Source organism: Patella vulgata, chromosome 2 (assembly GCF_932274485.2).
Source record: "Patella vulgata chromosome 2, xgPatVulg1.2, whole genome shotgun sequence".
Lineage (NCBI taxonomy): Eukaryota > Metazoa > Mollusca > Gastropoda > Patellidae > Patella > Patella vulgata.
In genome coordinates, this window is record NC_065880.2 from 32802911 (window position 1) to 32815911 (window position 13001).

The 13001-nt window shown below is 35.5% G+C and overlaps 2 protein-coding genes across 2 annotated transcripts; both read right to left on the reverse strand.

Moving 5' to 3' along the window:
• Nucleotides 1–307: 307 nt before the first annotated feature.
• Nucleotides 308–4546, reverse strand: LOC126809589 (uncharacterized). The gene is made up of 7 exons (XM_056099088.1): nucleotides 4242–4546; nucleotides 3797–3956; nucleotides 3282–3452; nucleotides 2489–2580; nucleotides 2010–2239; nucleotides 998–1248; nucleotides 308–541 (listed from the first exon to the last, which is right to left on the reverse strand). Exons 1-7 carry the CDS (start codon nucleotides 4544–4546, stop codon nucleotides 308–310), a joined length of 1443 nt encoding a protein of 480 aa, XP_055955063.1.
• Nucleotides 4547–6552: 2006 nt separating this feature from the next.
• Nucleotides 6553–12780, reverse strand: LOC126809585 (uncharacterized; the record flags this gene model as incomplete). The annotated part of the gene is made up of 11 exons (XM_050534215.2): nucleotides 12488–12780; nucleotides 11765–11924; nucleotides 10930–11100; nucleotides 10746–10837; nucleotides 10096–10322; nucleotides 9436–9678; nucleotides 8921–9157; nucleotides 8615–8704; nucleotides 7852–8057; nucleotides 7374–7574; nucleotides 6553–6639 (listed from the first exon to the last, which is right to left on the reverse strand). Coding segments are annotated over exons 1-11 (2007 nt in total), but the record flags the coding sequence as incomplete, so codon positions are not given.
• Nucleotides 12781–13001: the final 221 nt, after the last annotated feature.

Consider the following 13001-nt stretch of genomic DNA (forward strand, 5'->3'; position numbering starts at 1 on the left):
TGAAATATAAATTTTATTCAAACGATTAAATAATAAAGTAAGAAAGGGCGATAATGTATTTTTCATCATGGGCGCAGACCACCCTTAAATTCCACGAATGTAGTTCTAATACTAGTCTTTCCATCTTTTATTCCTTTTTGTATGGCCAGTTCTGTCGATGTTTTTTTTTTTTAGAATCGAAGCAGGGCGTTCGAATTGACATTTTGTGCCAGGTTTTGATACATGGTTTAGAAGCGGAAGAATACCAAAGTTAGGAGGTTGGTTATGGGGATATGTAGGATGATTGTTACATGTTTTTTTTATGCATTTATAACGCACCTAATCCCAGACATACGAAAACAATTTCAACGCCTTGAACTGCTGTTTGTATAGAACTTGAATCATAGGTAGAACATTTTGTGTCTTTACATCCACTGGCATAGTTCGCCTTGGTACCAAGTGATGATAATCCTTGCCGTGGTGTGGAAATAAATTTTGGATCCGAGTTAGCACTGTAATCACCACCTAACAGATAACCCGCATCAGCAAACGGCCCGACAATCTAAAAATAAAAACAAAGGCGTTTGTACCGGTGTTTGGCTTTCGGTCGTTTAATCTGTATAATACACAATATTCACCCATTTTTATGAAATAAAGGATAGGAACTCCGATAATCCATGATATTCTATGACTCGGTAATAAACGGACAGTCCCGAAGTGGCGGAACTGCACTGAGTTGACGCTACTCTGGCTATCTCAGAGTATATACAGTTAAATCTGTTCGCCTTATCTTAACTAAAATATAGCCCTTTATATTTTTGTTGTTGTTTTTTTGTGTATCAAATACATCAATAAGAAACTACATATATATGCAAATTTTTGTGTCTCTGGGTCAAAAATATGGCTCATAAACAGTGATTGAAATTTGAGTAAATTCTTAACTCGGGGCCAACTGACATTAAAGTTAAAAAAAGGTAAGTACCCCTTCCAAATACCGAAATAGAAAAACAGAACTTACAGCTATACTGTTAAATGTAGTTTGTTTTAAAGGCAACAGACCATCATTTTTTAATAAAACAAAAGATTTCAAAGCTGCTTCAAAAGCGAGGTTTATATGACTTTGTTCTTCTATAACAGATGTATTAATGTAGTTATAAGGATTCATCTCTGGTGGATCAAATTCTCCTAATCTCATTCTGGTATGGAATAGAGGTTTCACTCTTTCTCTTACTAAATCCTCTGATAATTTACCCTGTTTGACGGCGTCAGCTGAAATATTAACGCTCAGTGCCAGTCTGTGCATTTTTGTCAAATGCGCCATAGCTGGACAGGCAAAGTGACATTATTAGGCTTCTTGGTAAACTATGGATTATACCGGTCATATTAATAGACGGTTGGGGCTATAGAGATCTTGTCAACGATTTGAGAACAATCTCTTGTGTAATTAATACGAGAATTTTAACTCAATGGTTGAAGGTAATAGTGGACCGATGGGAAGTCCAAGATGATCTAAAAGGTTAAAGATCCATTAGTTAAGAGTTTTATAAAGAGTTGACCATTCTTGCTATAATAATTCAAAAATAGATAATAAAAAAAAAAATGTTGAAATTTCAGTCAAATTACTTTGTTCTGAACGGAAGTGTCACTGTTGGAAGTTTGGACTAGAAATATGCATCAATTGTGTCTGCACCGTCTATGAGAATTGGCTATCGTTTGATCGACAGACGATAACTCCACCCACATATTCTCAATTATCAAGTAATATGCTCAATGGCTATGGTAGCCTCGCTTGGCAGGCCTTTCATCACCAGTTTCCGGTAGTGACATCTGTTTAAATCCAAACTGTATCCAAGCCACCCATGGGTCTACAGGGCTGATTTTGAGCTAGTCGAGTAAATAAAGGTCTAATTAATAATTTCTATAACATTTGAAGCCTAAATAAAGACTTGCAATGGTCAGATTTAGCTCTTACATAATGTATGTTTAAGTAAAGGGTTGATTATACTTACTAAAGGGTTGGAAATACTTACTAATGGACATAAAAACTTCATTTGTTTTCTTAGGTCCTACTAATTCTAAATTACATCCAGCGTTTACCGAGGCCGCCGCTGCATCTACAGAGTTGTTGACATAATGATGCTGGTATATAATATTTTCTATAGCAGCATCGTCACTGACAACATAACCTTTGAACCCCCATTCGTTACGTAGAATATCAATTAGTAGCATTTTGTTTGCACATGATGGTACACCATTGATACTAAATAAAATGGATTACATTTTGCATATGTATAAGTTGCGACTAACAAATGATACCGCTTTTATAACAGACATAAACAAATATAGGTTATGGACTAAGTCTAAATCAATTTCATTAGTGGTTGAATAGACTATATTGTACAGTAAAGATGTATGCACATTGTGAATAACATTTTCAGTAGGTTTGACAGTCAAAATAATACAACCTCCGTACCACGACAGAAATAAGACAAGAATTGTCATTGTATACCTGTTATAGCTGCACATAACACTAAAGGTTCCTGCTTCTACACAATATCTGAAAGCTGGCAGGAATGTTGTTCTCCAATCTCTCGTAGATACCTAAATAAAGAAAAGGATGTTACGGTGCTTATGTCTGGAAGTGGAAAGACGATGCTGGTATGATTAAAGGGTGGGCTTCTGATATCCGATATTTAAGACAAAATGAAACTTTTAAACTTGGCACACGAATCGCGTGCCAGAATGCTTTCGGGCGTCATTTGTAATGAAGCGACTCGATGAACGAGGCTAAACATATCCAACAGGAGAATACTGCCAATGTAGACTGGAATAACCTGACACCAAAGACTGCCATTCAATTTCGCCGAACATAACTGATTAGAAATTACAGTAAAAACAGAAACGATTGAATGTAACTCAGTTTAAATTTATTTAACATTATTACATGCATTGCGACTCATTTGTATCCATTTCTTGTTGCCAAAGAATAGAGATTTAGCACCTTTAACATACATATTTAATTGAGTTCGTATTTTACCAGCAAATATATATAAATATATAGCTTTTACCCAGCTTTAATAAATCTTCATTTTGCGGCTAGGATAAAGGTTTCTAAGAGTTTATAAAGCAGAATTATCCAGTTTTATTCACTATTTTTGGACAGCTTCTTTTATTTAAAAGTTTGTACCAGACAGATTTTAAAGATTAAATAATAAGGTTTATCATACTGGTACATATAGGTAATATGCGCTCATAAAGTAGGTGTGATATACACGAATGATACAAAAATCGTGCAATATTACCACTGAGTTGAAGCTGAATCTGGACACGGGTATATTTTCTGGACCACCATGAACATCAAAATGTTTACACCCAGCTGTAGCTCTCACATATCTTGGGTGATCTCCTTGGAGTCCATTAACATAAGATGTTGATAACATTCCACTAAGATATGGATCTTCTCCATACGTTTCCTGAAACAAATTACTTTCAAAGACTGTTTTATTTTTCAGATCAAGAAAATCCCTCAATATATATCCATGAACCCAATTAATTCCTTCCTAAATTATATATGTGTCTTTTTATATGGGTGAAAGGTGGATCAGAGGCAAAAAGCTGCTGAGGGACAATCATACAGAAAATCAGATAGAAGTAAAAAAAATGAAGCAAACTGTACTGACATACTTCATGTGAATGAGCAGGAGCTGCGCTCAATGGTTGATAAGATAGAGTTTCCTGTATTTTTGTATTTACAATGTCATTGATGCTTTGCTTGATGATCAGTTTTTACGTTTAAGAATTACAATCTGACACTAACCTGATTTCTACCCCATCTTGGATCTCTCATAATGTTTATGACTGGTGCGAAACAACTTAACCCTGTATGGTCAGTATAGCTATGTTTCTGAATATTAGCATTGTGGACAGCTCTGACCTCAGTTGCTGTTGCTTCAGCCATTCTATACAGAAGTACAGGACTGAAATATACGATTGTTTTCTTTTAATAACAACCACTTGGTAAATAAATCAACAACTACATCACGAATACTAAAGAATACTATAATTACACATCGAATGAACGAAGATAATTTCCCTGAATATCTCGAATTTTGTCCCAGAACACACTCACATATCGCACCGCATATAGGGCAATTCATTTCTCCAGTCCTCGCAATCAGGAAGACGCCTGTAGATATATGAAGTAAAACTGAACTTTATTCTAAATATTTTTATAAATCACACTATTAAAAGACGAAACTTACCTCCATGTAGCAGCTAGTCCAATAGACTGGGGGTATGAAGTCGTGGCATTTTGACTGACATCTCCATGTAAGCATTCAGTGTTCCATTGATATGGCCCGATGCCTAGTCTGGGTATTGCCGGAGCCGGTCCATTTATACCAGCGCCACCTTTAGCCATCTGTAACGTCATCTCATCTAAGGTCAGCCTGCCCACCAAATCATCCACACGAGCATCCCAGGATAGGTTAATGTTTTTAAATGGATAATCCTGGACAGACCACTCAACCAGGACGAAAATACAGACAACCTTATGTAGCCAGAACATTGTGAATAGTATCCTTGCTATTCAAATCTTTTCCTTTTATAGATTTCTTATCAGATAATCGCATTAGAATTGTACAACAATGGACACCGGGAAACTGATGACCCATTTATACTTATTTAAAGAGATATATAATCGTCGATTTATGCGTTTATTTCAATGCATTTTGTTATGCTTAAATACACAAAGTCTGATTAATTTAAATGAACTAATACTAAATCGCCAATATTATATTAATCATAGATGATAATTAAATATATCTGAAAATAGAGGATCCAGTGGCAAATGCGGTGTCTATCAATAATGGTCTAAAAAAGAAGAATATAAATGTAATATATTGTAAATTTAGTAAATTTAATCCAACAATTTGTGTTGAATAATTTGATAAAGGTAGGCTACGGGCGTAAACGACAGGTATATTTACCAATCTGACATACAGTGTATGGATTACAGTATAAGGTAACTGATATAAGTAGTTTAGTCTTGGGATCTGTTCGTATGTTTATCTCATTCAAATGTAAGATGACCGGGCCTATCTAAGTATTTCAGTGGTATAAGTAAATGTGATTCGGGATTCCTAAAACCCATTTTTTACTCAACTCAAAATCTGTAACCTAACATAATTGAAATACTTAACGAAATTTTTGGACTTGGTGAATGTACTGTGTCAAAGAGTATACTAGTGACGTACGTGGATCTTGAATTGTATACCTAAGCTTGCTGCAGACATAGACTTGCAGAACAACTTTAGGTGATCAAATTTATGGACTTTTTTGTTTTAAAGTTGAACATTGCTATTGTTTGTTGTGCTCATGTTTTGTTTGTGGTGTAATGAGAATAGGCGGGTGGGGGTGTATGGGAGAATTACAACTGTCAAGGGTTGAGCAAGCGTGTAAAAAAAATGTGTACGAAAGTATGGGACATTCTCGCCGCTAGCTATATATTGACAGTTCTGCCAATTTTGGGCGATTTGTATACTACGTTTTTAAATAGTATTCATCTCTAAATACATTTTGTATAATTATCACCACGTGGGTATATTTAGATAATTTCAATATAATGACACAAAATTCTAAATATTTATTTACTACGACTAAAATACAAAGCTAATCTTGATTTAGTGAATGAATTATGAAGAATTATATATTTATTTTAAGTTTATGCGTTAGAAAAATCCCAACACTTTTGTTCCATTAACTTTAAATGAGCCAGAGTAAAATCCAGTGTCTCCCATTTTTGACGGAAATGGTTGTGTTCCTCCGCCATAGATGTAAATAGTTCCTGAAACATTCAAAACGTGTGTTTTAATTATACACATTTGTTATTATATTAGATTTTAAGTAAATCGGTTCTTTTGTAACTATAAAAGTGTTTTTAAATCTGACATGTAGCATTGGGTTTCCCAGAGAAGCATTTCTTTGTTTACCACATGGCCTAAAATAAGGTTAAATTCTCCTAGCACGGATCTTCTGTTCGCGAAGCCGACCGCCAGCGAATTTTGAAAAACACTGCTGAAAAACGGCATCTGTGGACTATTCTGGCGCGGTTTACATAGTAGTTTATTTGGCTATGCGGAGCGGTTTTTTAAGCGTGCAAAATCAGCACTAGGAAGATAACATACAAAATTCTATCAGTAACAAGGGTACACATGAAAATCTGATCATTGTCTTTTAAAGTCTCTTTAGAGAGTGAATCTGGAAAAACTCCTTTGAACCATGCCTGCTCAAGTGCCTAAGGTGCTGGGTTGTCTCTCCGTTCTGATTCTTCATCCAGTCATGGGCTGCTGACCGAACATCAAATTCAGACAACAGGATATGTTGATGCGAATGTTCATTGAAATGACGGTCATATTTAAGGCTCCTTTTATATTTAGACAACCGATAGGGTCGAACCTCACCTTCTTCAACTACCCATCCTCTATCTTCTGTATATACAGCCATTTGTTCTGGTGCAATATTAAAGTAAATTATATTTTCAAATTTCGGCTTAGTGGATTGTCTGAAGAAATCTACAAGTGTCATTCTAGGTGTTGGTACACTGCTACTTGTGCCTTTTGATCCATCAAGAGGACTCCATGATATGTAAATTTGAACGATCTGAAAGTATAAAGGAAGACTAATAAGATATTAGACGATGTACATGTATCTTTAGTTAAACATGCATTATGCAAGAGCTAAATCTGCCTATTGCAGGTCTTTCTTTAGGCCTGAAATGTTTTCTAAAGTATTAATTAGACATTAATTAACTGATCCAGGCCTTAATCAACTCTCGATGGCATCAGATTTCTCCGATATTAAATAGATTAGAATGGTTCAGCGATACTTTGATTTAATCAAATATGGAGGACCGAGACTTAGCTTCGATCAACCAGTACGGTGGTTGAAATTATTGCATACGTCTGCCAAACCTTCAAAGGCTAATATCTTCGCTTGCAATAGAGTAATTTGAATGAAATTTTCAAATTATTCATTTTACATCATCTACTTTCGAACTATTATAGCAAGAATGGCTAGTTCTTTATCTAAATCTTACATAATGTATCTTTAAATAAATATAATGAGAATCCATTATATTTTAATATGTGGCTGGATAGGGCTTAATTCAAGAATGGCTAACCCTGTGCGCAAGTCATAATAATAAAGTAAGGCAGTAAGCCTACACATTATTTTTAGTGCTTATATTACTGAAACAATGACGTAAATTTCAGAACAGTTATGTATTGTTGGCCCTCAATAATTTCCTCATAAATAAAGTGTCTTTTTATACTGTGCAGACGGCGGAACTGCAGCTGGTTATATGTTACGTTGCCTGGTAAACTATTTTATCATACCTCATCACCATTTACGTGACCAAAGTTGAAGAAGGTTATATTCAATGGGAGAACATCGCCAGCTTTAATAGAAGCTGGATAAGCCATGTTACTGTAATCGAATGTAGTATAGGTTAAACCATAACCGAAGGGATATAGTGGTTCACCATAAAAATATCGGTATGTTCTGTCTACCATAGTATAATTTACAATTGGTGGAACCTGTAATAAGAAGTTAATTATAATATTATGAACAATATGAACACAAATACATATTAAAAATAAGCAAAACCATGAAAATATACACAGTTTCGGCGGAGCAATTAAAGCAAAAATAGCACCAGTTCAATCTTCTCTTCAGAACGGTCGAATACAAAAACACTATAATACCATTTATCAATTGCAGACTAAAATAAGTGTATCAAGTAATTAATTCGGTCACGTAAGTAAACTGGTGAGAATGTACACTGGTGACTAAAAATTGGTGAATCATCTCTACCTGATCAGCGGAAGAATACCATGTATACGGCAATCTACCAAACTGGGGTTTATCAGAACTGGTGAGAACATTCCTTATGGCTACCCCGGTAGCTTGTCCCGGATAGAAAACCGCCAAAATAGCAGATACTCTATCATTACCATCAGCCCATTGAATATCTACAGGTCCGGCATTAAAAGTGATTAATATAATACTCGCATTCCCACCTACAATACACGAAATATATTCACCATCATCCCTCGCATGCCGTTCTTGTAATTAATCATAAGATGTATTGAATCATAAATAGACCACAATCTGGTCATGTGTTCTAGTAACAGATTTATTTTAATTATAAATAGCATCACCATAACAGTAAAACAAAATTTAAATTTCTCAGAACTTGTTGGACTGAACCATATATCATAGTCTACATATACATGCAATAGCAATGTGCAACAATCTAATCCATCAATACACGAGACGTATTTAGTTAACTGTGAACGGGGAAATAATATAAGTTCCATGTTCTGCCCAGTAATCACATGGGTAAAGTAGGCGGATACTCTAAAAGAAAGAATAACGGTACATGATAAACCGATCTAAATGTGTTTAACCTTTTGAGTTTTAGCCCTACATTAAAAAATTATCTGGGATTCGGTCATCTGCTCATGATCGACCGATATTGCACAGAAAATGTGTAGGTTGTGGCCACACTGAAATATGTGTTTTATAAACCGTAGCTATATGGCAATCATCGAAATATTTTATTGTCAGAACTTACTATATTTAACAGAATCTTCCAGCAGCAACTGTTGTCTACCGGGTAGATTTAAATCGGATCTGTCATTCCCATCTGATTCTACTAAAGTACCTATTTAACAGAAGATAAAAAAAATGAATGAAAGAAATCGTGTTTATCTATGACTAGGTGGGTTTTACATATAAATTAGGGAAGATCATAAGAGAATAGATAGATGAGAAAAGGTCTACATAAAATAAATAGAATACTAGTTATTGAGTTTTAATAACATTCATGTTTGACAATCCCAAATAGATTGCTGTTTTAATTATTATCTTTGTTACCTACCTAGCCCAATACAAACAAAAACCACATCAACATTTTCTACAGCGGTTTTAATAGAATCGGAATCATATATATTACAACGGGAATCATTGCATCCACTGGCATATTTGGACACAATTCCCAATGATTCCAGTCCTTTCCGGGGAGTTGTCTTGAATTTAGGATCAGGATTGGCAGCAAAATTACCATCTAGATAATCAATTGCGTCTGCGAATGGTCCAATAATCTGCAAAATATCATCTGTGATTTACATTATAGTCTTCACGTCTCAATCAAATTAACATGTGAGGCTTGCCATACAAGATTTGGCTTCTGTATAATTCTTGGGGTCATAAGAGACAGCCACAGCACGATGCACTTTCATATGAGACAGCCTATGTTAACATTTCGTGCAATATTAAATGAAACTTAACGTAACTCCTTCTTAAACGCTACACTGCAGTTTAGTTAGTGTCTGGCGACCTAGAATTGACATTGAAGAAAAATTACACTATTGAGACATGCACTTACAGCAATACTTTTATAAATGTTTTTTCTCAATGGTAAAGTGCCGTCATTTTTCAGTAAAACAAAAGACTTCATAGCAGCTTCAACAGCCAAGTCTCTATGACTTTGTTCTTCTATAACAGATGTATTAATGTAGTTATAAGGGTTCATCTCTGGTGGATCGAATTCTCCTAACCTCATTCTGGTATAGAAAAGGGGTTTTACCCTTTCTCTTACTAACTCTTCTGATAGTTTTCCTTGATTAACTGCATCCGCTGTGAATGACAAACATATACCCTAGAAAACGCGAATAAAAATTACTCTTAAACTAGATGGCCCACATAGTGGCAGTGGCAAAATCGGAACTAGTAGTTTCAAATTAGAAAGGCTAGACACACGACTAACATTAATTCAGAAAAGCCAAAATAAACAAACTTAGCCGACTTACTAAAGCCATCGCCATTTGTAAACTTAGTGAAGCCATATTAAAAGACCTGGTAATTAGGATGATGCCCGTAACACATTCTTTCATTAGGGATAACACTTAAATGCCTAGATATAGGTAGCTGCCATCGTTATCTAGTTTGTTTAAAATATAGAAACTAGTGAACAATCTCTTCTAAGCAAGACTTTTGAATTTCAACATCTATAACAAGTAACCTTACATAAATATAAGTTGATAGAGTACATACCTATTGAATTAAATACTTCGTTAGTAATGTTGTGGGCTAATTCTAAGTTACACCCAGCATTGACAGAAGCTGCAGCGGTATCTACACTATTGTTAAAGTAATGGTGTCCTGTTATTATGTCTTCAATAGCTCCCATATCACTGACAACATATCCCGTAAAATTCCATTCTGCACGAAGAATATCTGTTAGTAACTGTTTATTGGCACACGCTGGGACACCGTTAATTCTGGAGACAAAAATAAAAACACCACTACTTTTAAACCATGTTACCTCCATACTTGGTTTAGATTTTCGCGAGAACTGAGACATTTGAAAATTATTCCAATGTGTATATTACAGTCGTCGTTGAAAGTCAAATACTAACGCAGTACTAAGAAATGAAATGAAATGAAATGGGGTTTAACGTCCCACTTTTCTGTATCGACAGGGCTAGTGTGCTATGGTGGAAACTTTACCCGGACAGCCGTGCTACGACCTATATATACTCTTATTTCGAATTCCATCTGGCAAGTGTTCTTTGACGCTCACACCAATGTGTAGGCGGAACCTCGGTTTTTCGCCCAATCCTTGTCAGACACCGCGCCCTGCACCACCGACAAGGGTAAACGCGTAGTATTAAAATTACTCTTGATATATAGTTCCATATTACCTGTTGTAGCTGCACATAATACTGAGGATACCTGCATCAACACAATATCTAAAAGCAGGTAGAAAGGTTGTTCTCCAGTCTCTTTCGGATACCTTTAAATAATACAAAGCTTGTGTTTAGGAACGATTCTAAACATTTTGTATCTGGACAGCTTAGAACATATAAGAATTAGCTACAACAATACCTGAGAATTGAATGCAAACCGGGACACGGGAATATTTTCAGGTCCACCATATGCATCAAAATGTTTACATCCAGCGTTAGCTCTAACATATCTAGGATTGCCCCCTTGTATTCCAGTCACATATCCGGAAGCCAACATTCCACTAAGAAAGGGGTCTTCGCCATAGGTTTCCTAAAATAGCAAAAGAGTACAAATTATGTTTCTTATTCACATACCCGTCTTCATTATACTCGGTGTATAAAAGCAGGGCTTAAAACCCCGTTGTATCACTTTGGTTTTGGCAACCGTAACATACCTATGGATACTAAATGTGCATTATTACTGCTCCGATTTATTTCATCATGCATACGCATCCAGCAAACCCTCAAAAATTAAATTGAAAGCTTGCCAAATCGTACAAATTTAATCACAGTTGCTTAGAAGATGTTTCATCGTTGAGTAATTCTAGTTTGTGATTTCGGTGACATTATCCCGATGAGTTAGTTATTTAATTTAAGAAACTACGGATACTGACACAGGTCGTCGTCTTCCCGGGGCTGGATGAACTACAACCCTTGTTTTCGATGTTACGATTTTAATTTCCGGGAGAAAAATTTAAATAAAGAATTCCAACAATGCATGCCTATTATTCATATACTGGTGAAAGCATCACATTCGGGGTAGGGTACGTTTACTCTTTATAGAACACCTGATACCAATTCTCAGTTGAGAAGCTGACAAAGCTAATCATATTTTGTTGTACTTTTGTATTCAAAGACATGGGATGAAACAACCGACTTGGAACACACGACCGCGATGTAGCCATTCTAACTAACAGATATATCATGGATCTTACCTGATTTCTCCCCCATCTTGGATCCCTCATTAGATTAATAACTGGAGCGAAACAACTTAATCCAGTATTATCAGCATAACTTTTCTTTTTGATATTTTCATTATGGATAGCTCTTACTTCTGTTGATACAGCTGTAGCCATCTCAGACAAAAGATCAGAACTAAAGAAACGTGTTTATAGTTAACAACATATAAGCATTAGTTTGCATACATTGAGTATTGTCAGTATTGAGTCGTTATATTTGTACATCTGTCGTCTTAATGGTAGATATTTCGGATATGCTTTCAGTATGGTGTTAAACGGTTATACATCTAGTTTAGCGTTGACCTTTAGTGTTAGTATTTAGATTGAAATTACCATTCTTAAATATGATTAGTAACATTCGCATTTGCTGGTTCGGGCTGATCTGGGATAGAAACGTGCAACATCTTTCGCTACATTTAATTTCTAGTCCAATCGTTTACTGGATAACGTAATTTGAAATATAGTCAGGGTGGGATCTTTTTTTGGGGATATTTTTGTTTGCACATTTAGCTCATTTGTACACTAACAATGACACCAGTAATAAACTTGACTTACCCATATCATCCCTGACATAATAATGGAAAATAAAAGGTAAATTTAAAAATAAATTTCTTCAGACATACATACGCCTGCAATTTTACATCATTACGTTAGAATGTAAAAGGATATATATTAGTAAAAGCTAATAGTATAAGGTACCTCCATGTGGCGGCTAAACCAATCGATTGTGGAAATGAAGTAGCATTCTCGCCAACATCTCCATGAAGGCATTCTGTGTTCCACTGATAGGGTCCAATACCGAGTCGTGGTATAGCAGGGGCTGGTCCATTGATGCCAGACCCTCCTTTTGCCATCTGTAAGGCCATTTCTTCCAGTGTAAGTCTTCCTACCAAATCATCAACGCGAATATCCCAGGATAGGGAAACATTTCTAAATGGATAGTTCTGGTGAGATAATTCTACCAGAAGAAGAAGAAAAACGACCTTCTCCATTGCAAACATTTTTTTTATCCAATTTATTAAAGACCACAAATGGAGATTGTGTATTTCTTTATCAGTGTGAAACAGTTCATATGGTGTAGACCTACTTCTTTAGAGTAATCAAATACTCTCTTTACACTTTGAACGCACATTTATTAAACTTATTTATATTGATTCATTGGGAGTTCGTATGTTACTCTATGTGGACTCAGGTTTGGCTGTGGAATATGAAC

Coding starts and splice junctions, on each gene's coding strand:
- LOC126809589 (XM_056099088.1), bottom strand. CDS start 4,546: ATGTTCTGGCTACATAAGGTTGTCTGTATTTTCGTCCTGGTTGAGTGG. Junction 1,249..2,009: donor TGAAGTTTTTATGTCCATTA/GTAAGTATTTCC, acceptor TTAATATTTCAG/CTGACGCCGTCAAACAGGGT. Junction 542..997: donor CTACATTTAACAGTATAGCT/GTAAGTTCTGTT, acceptor TTTTATTTTTAG/ATTGTCGGGCCGTTTGCTGA.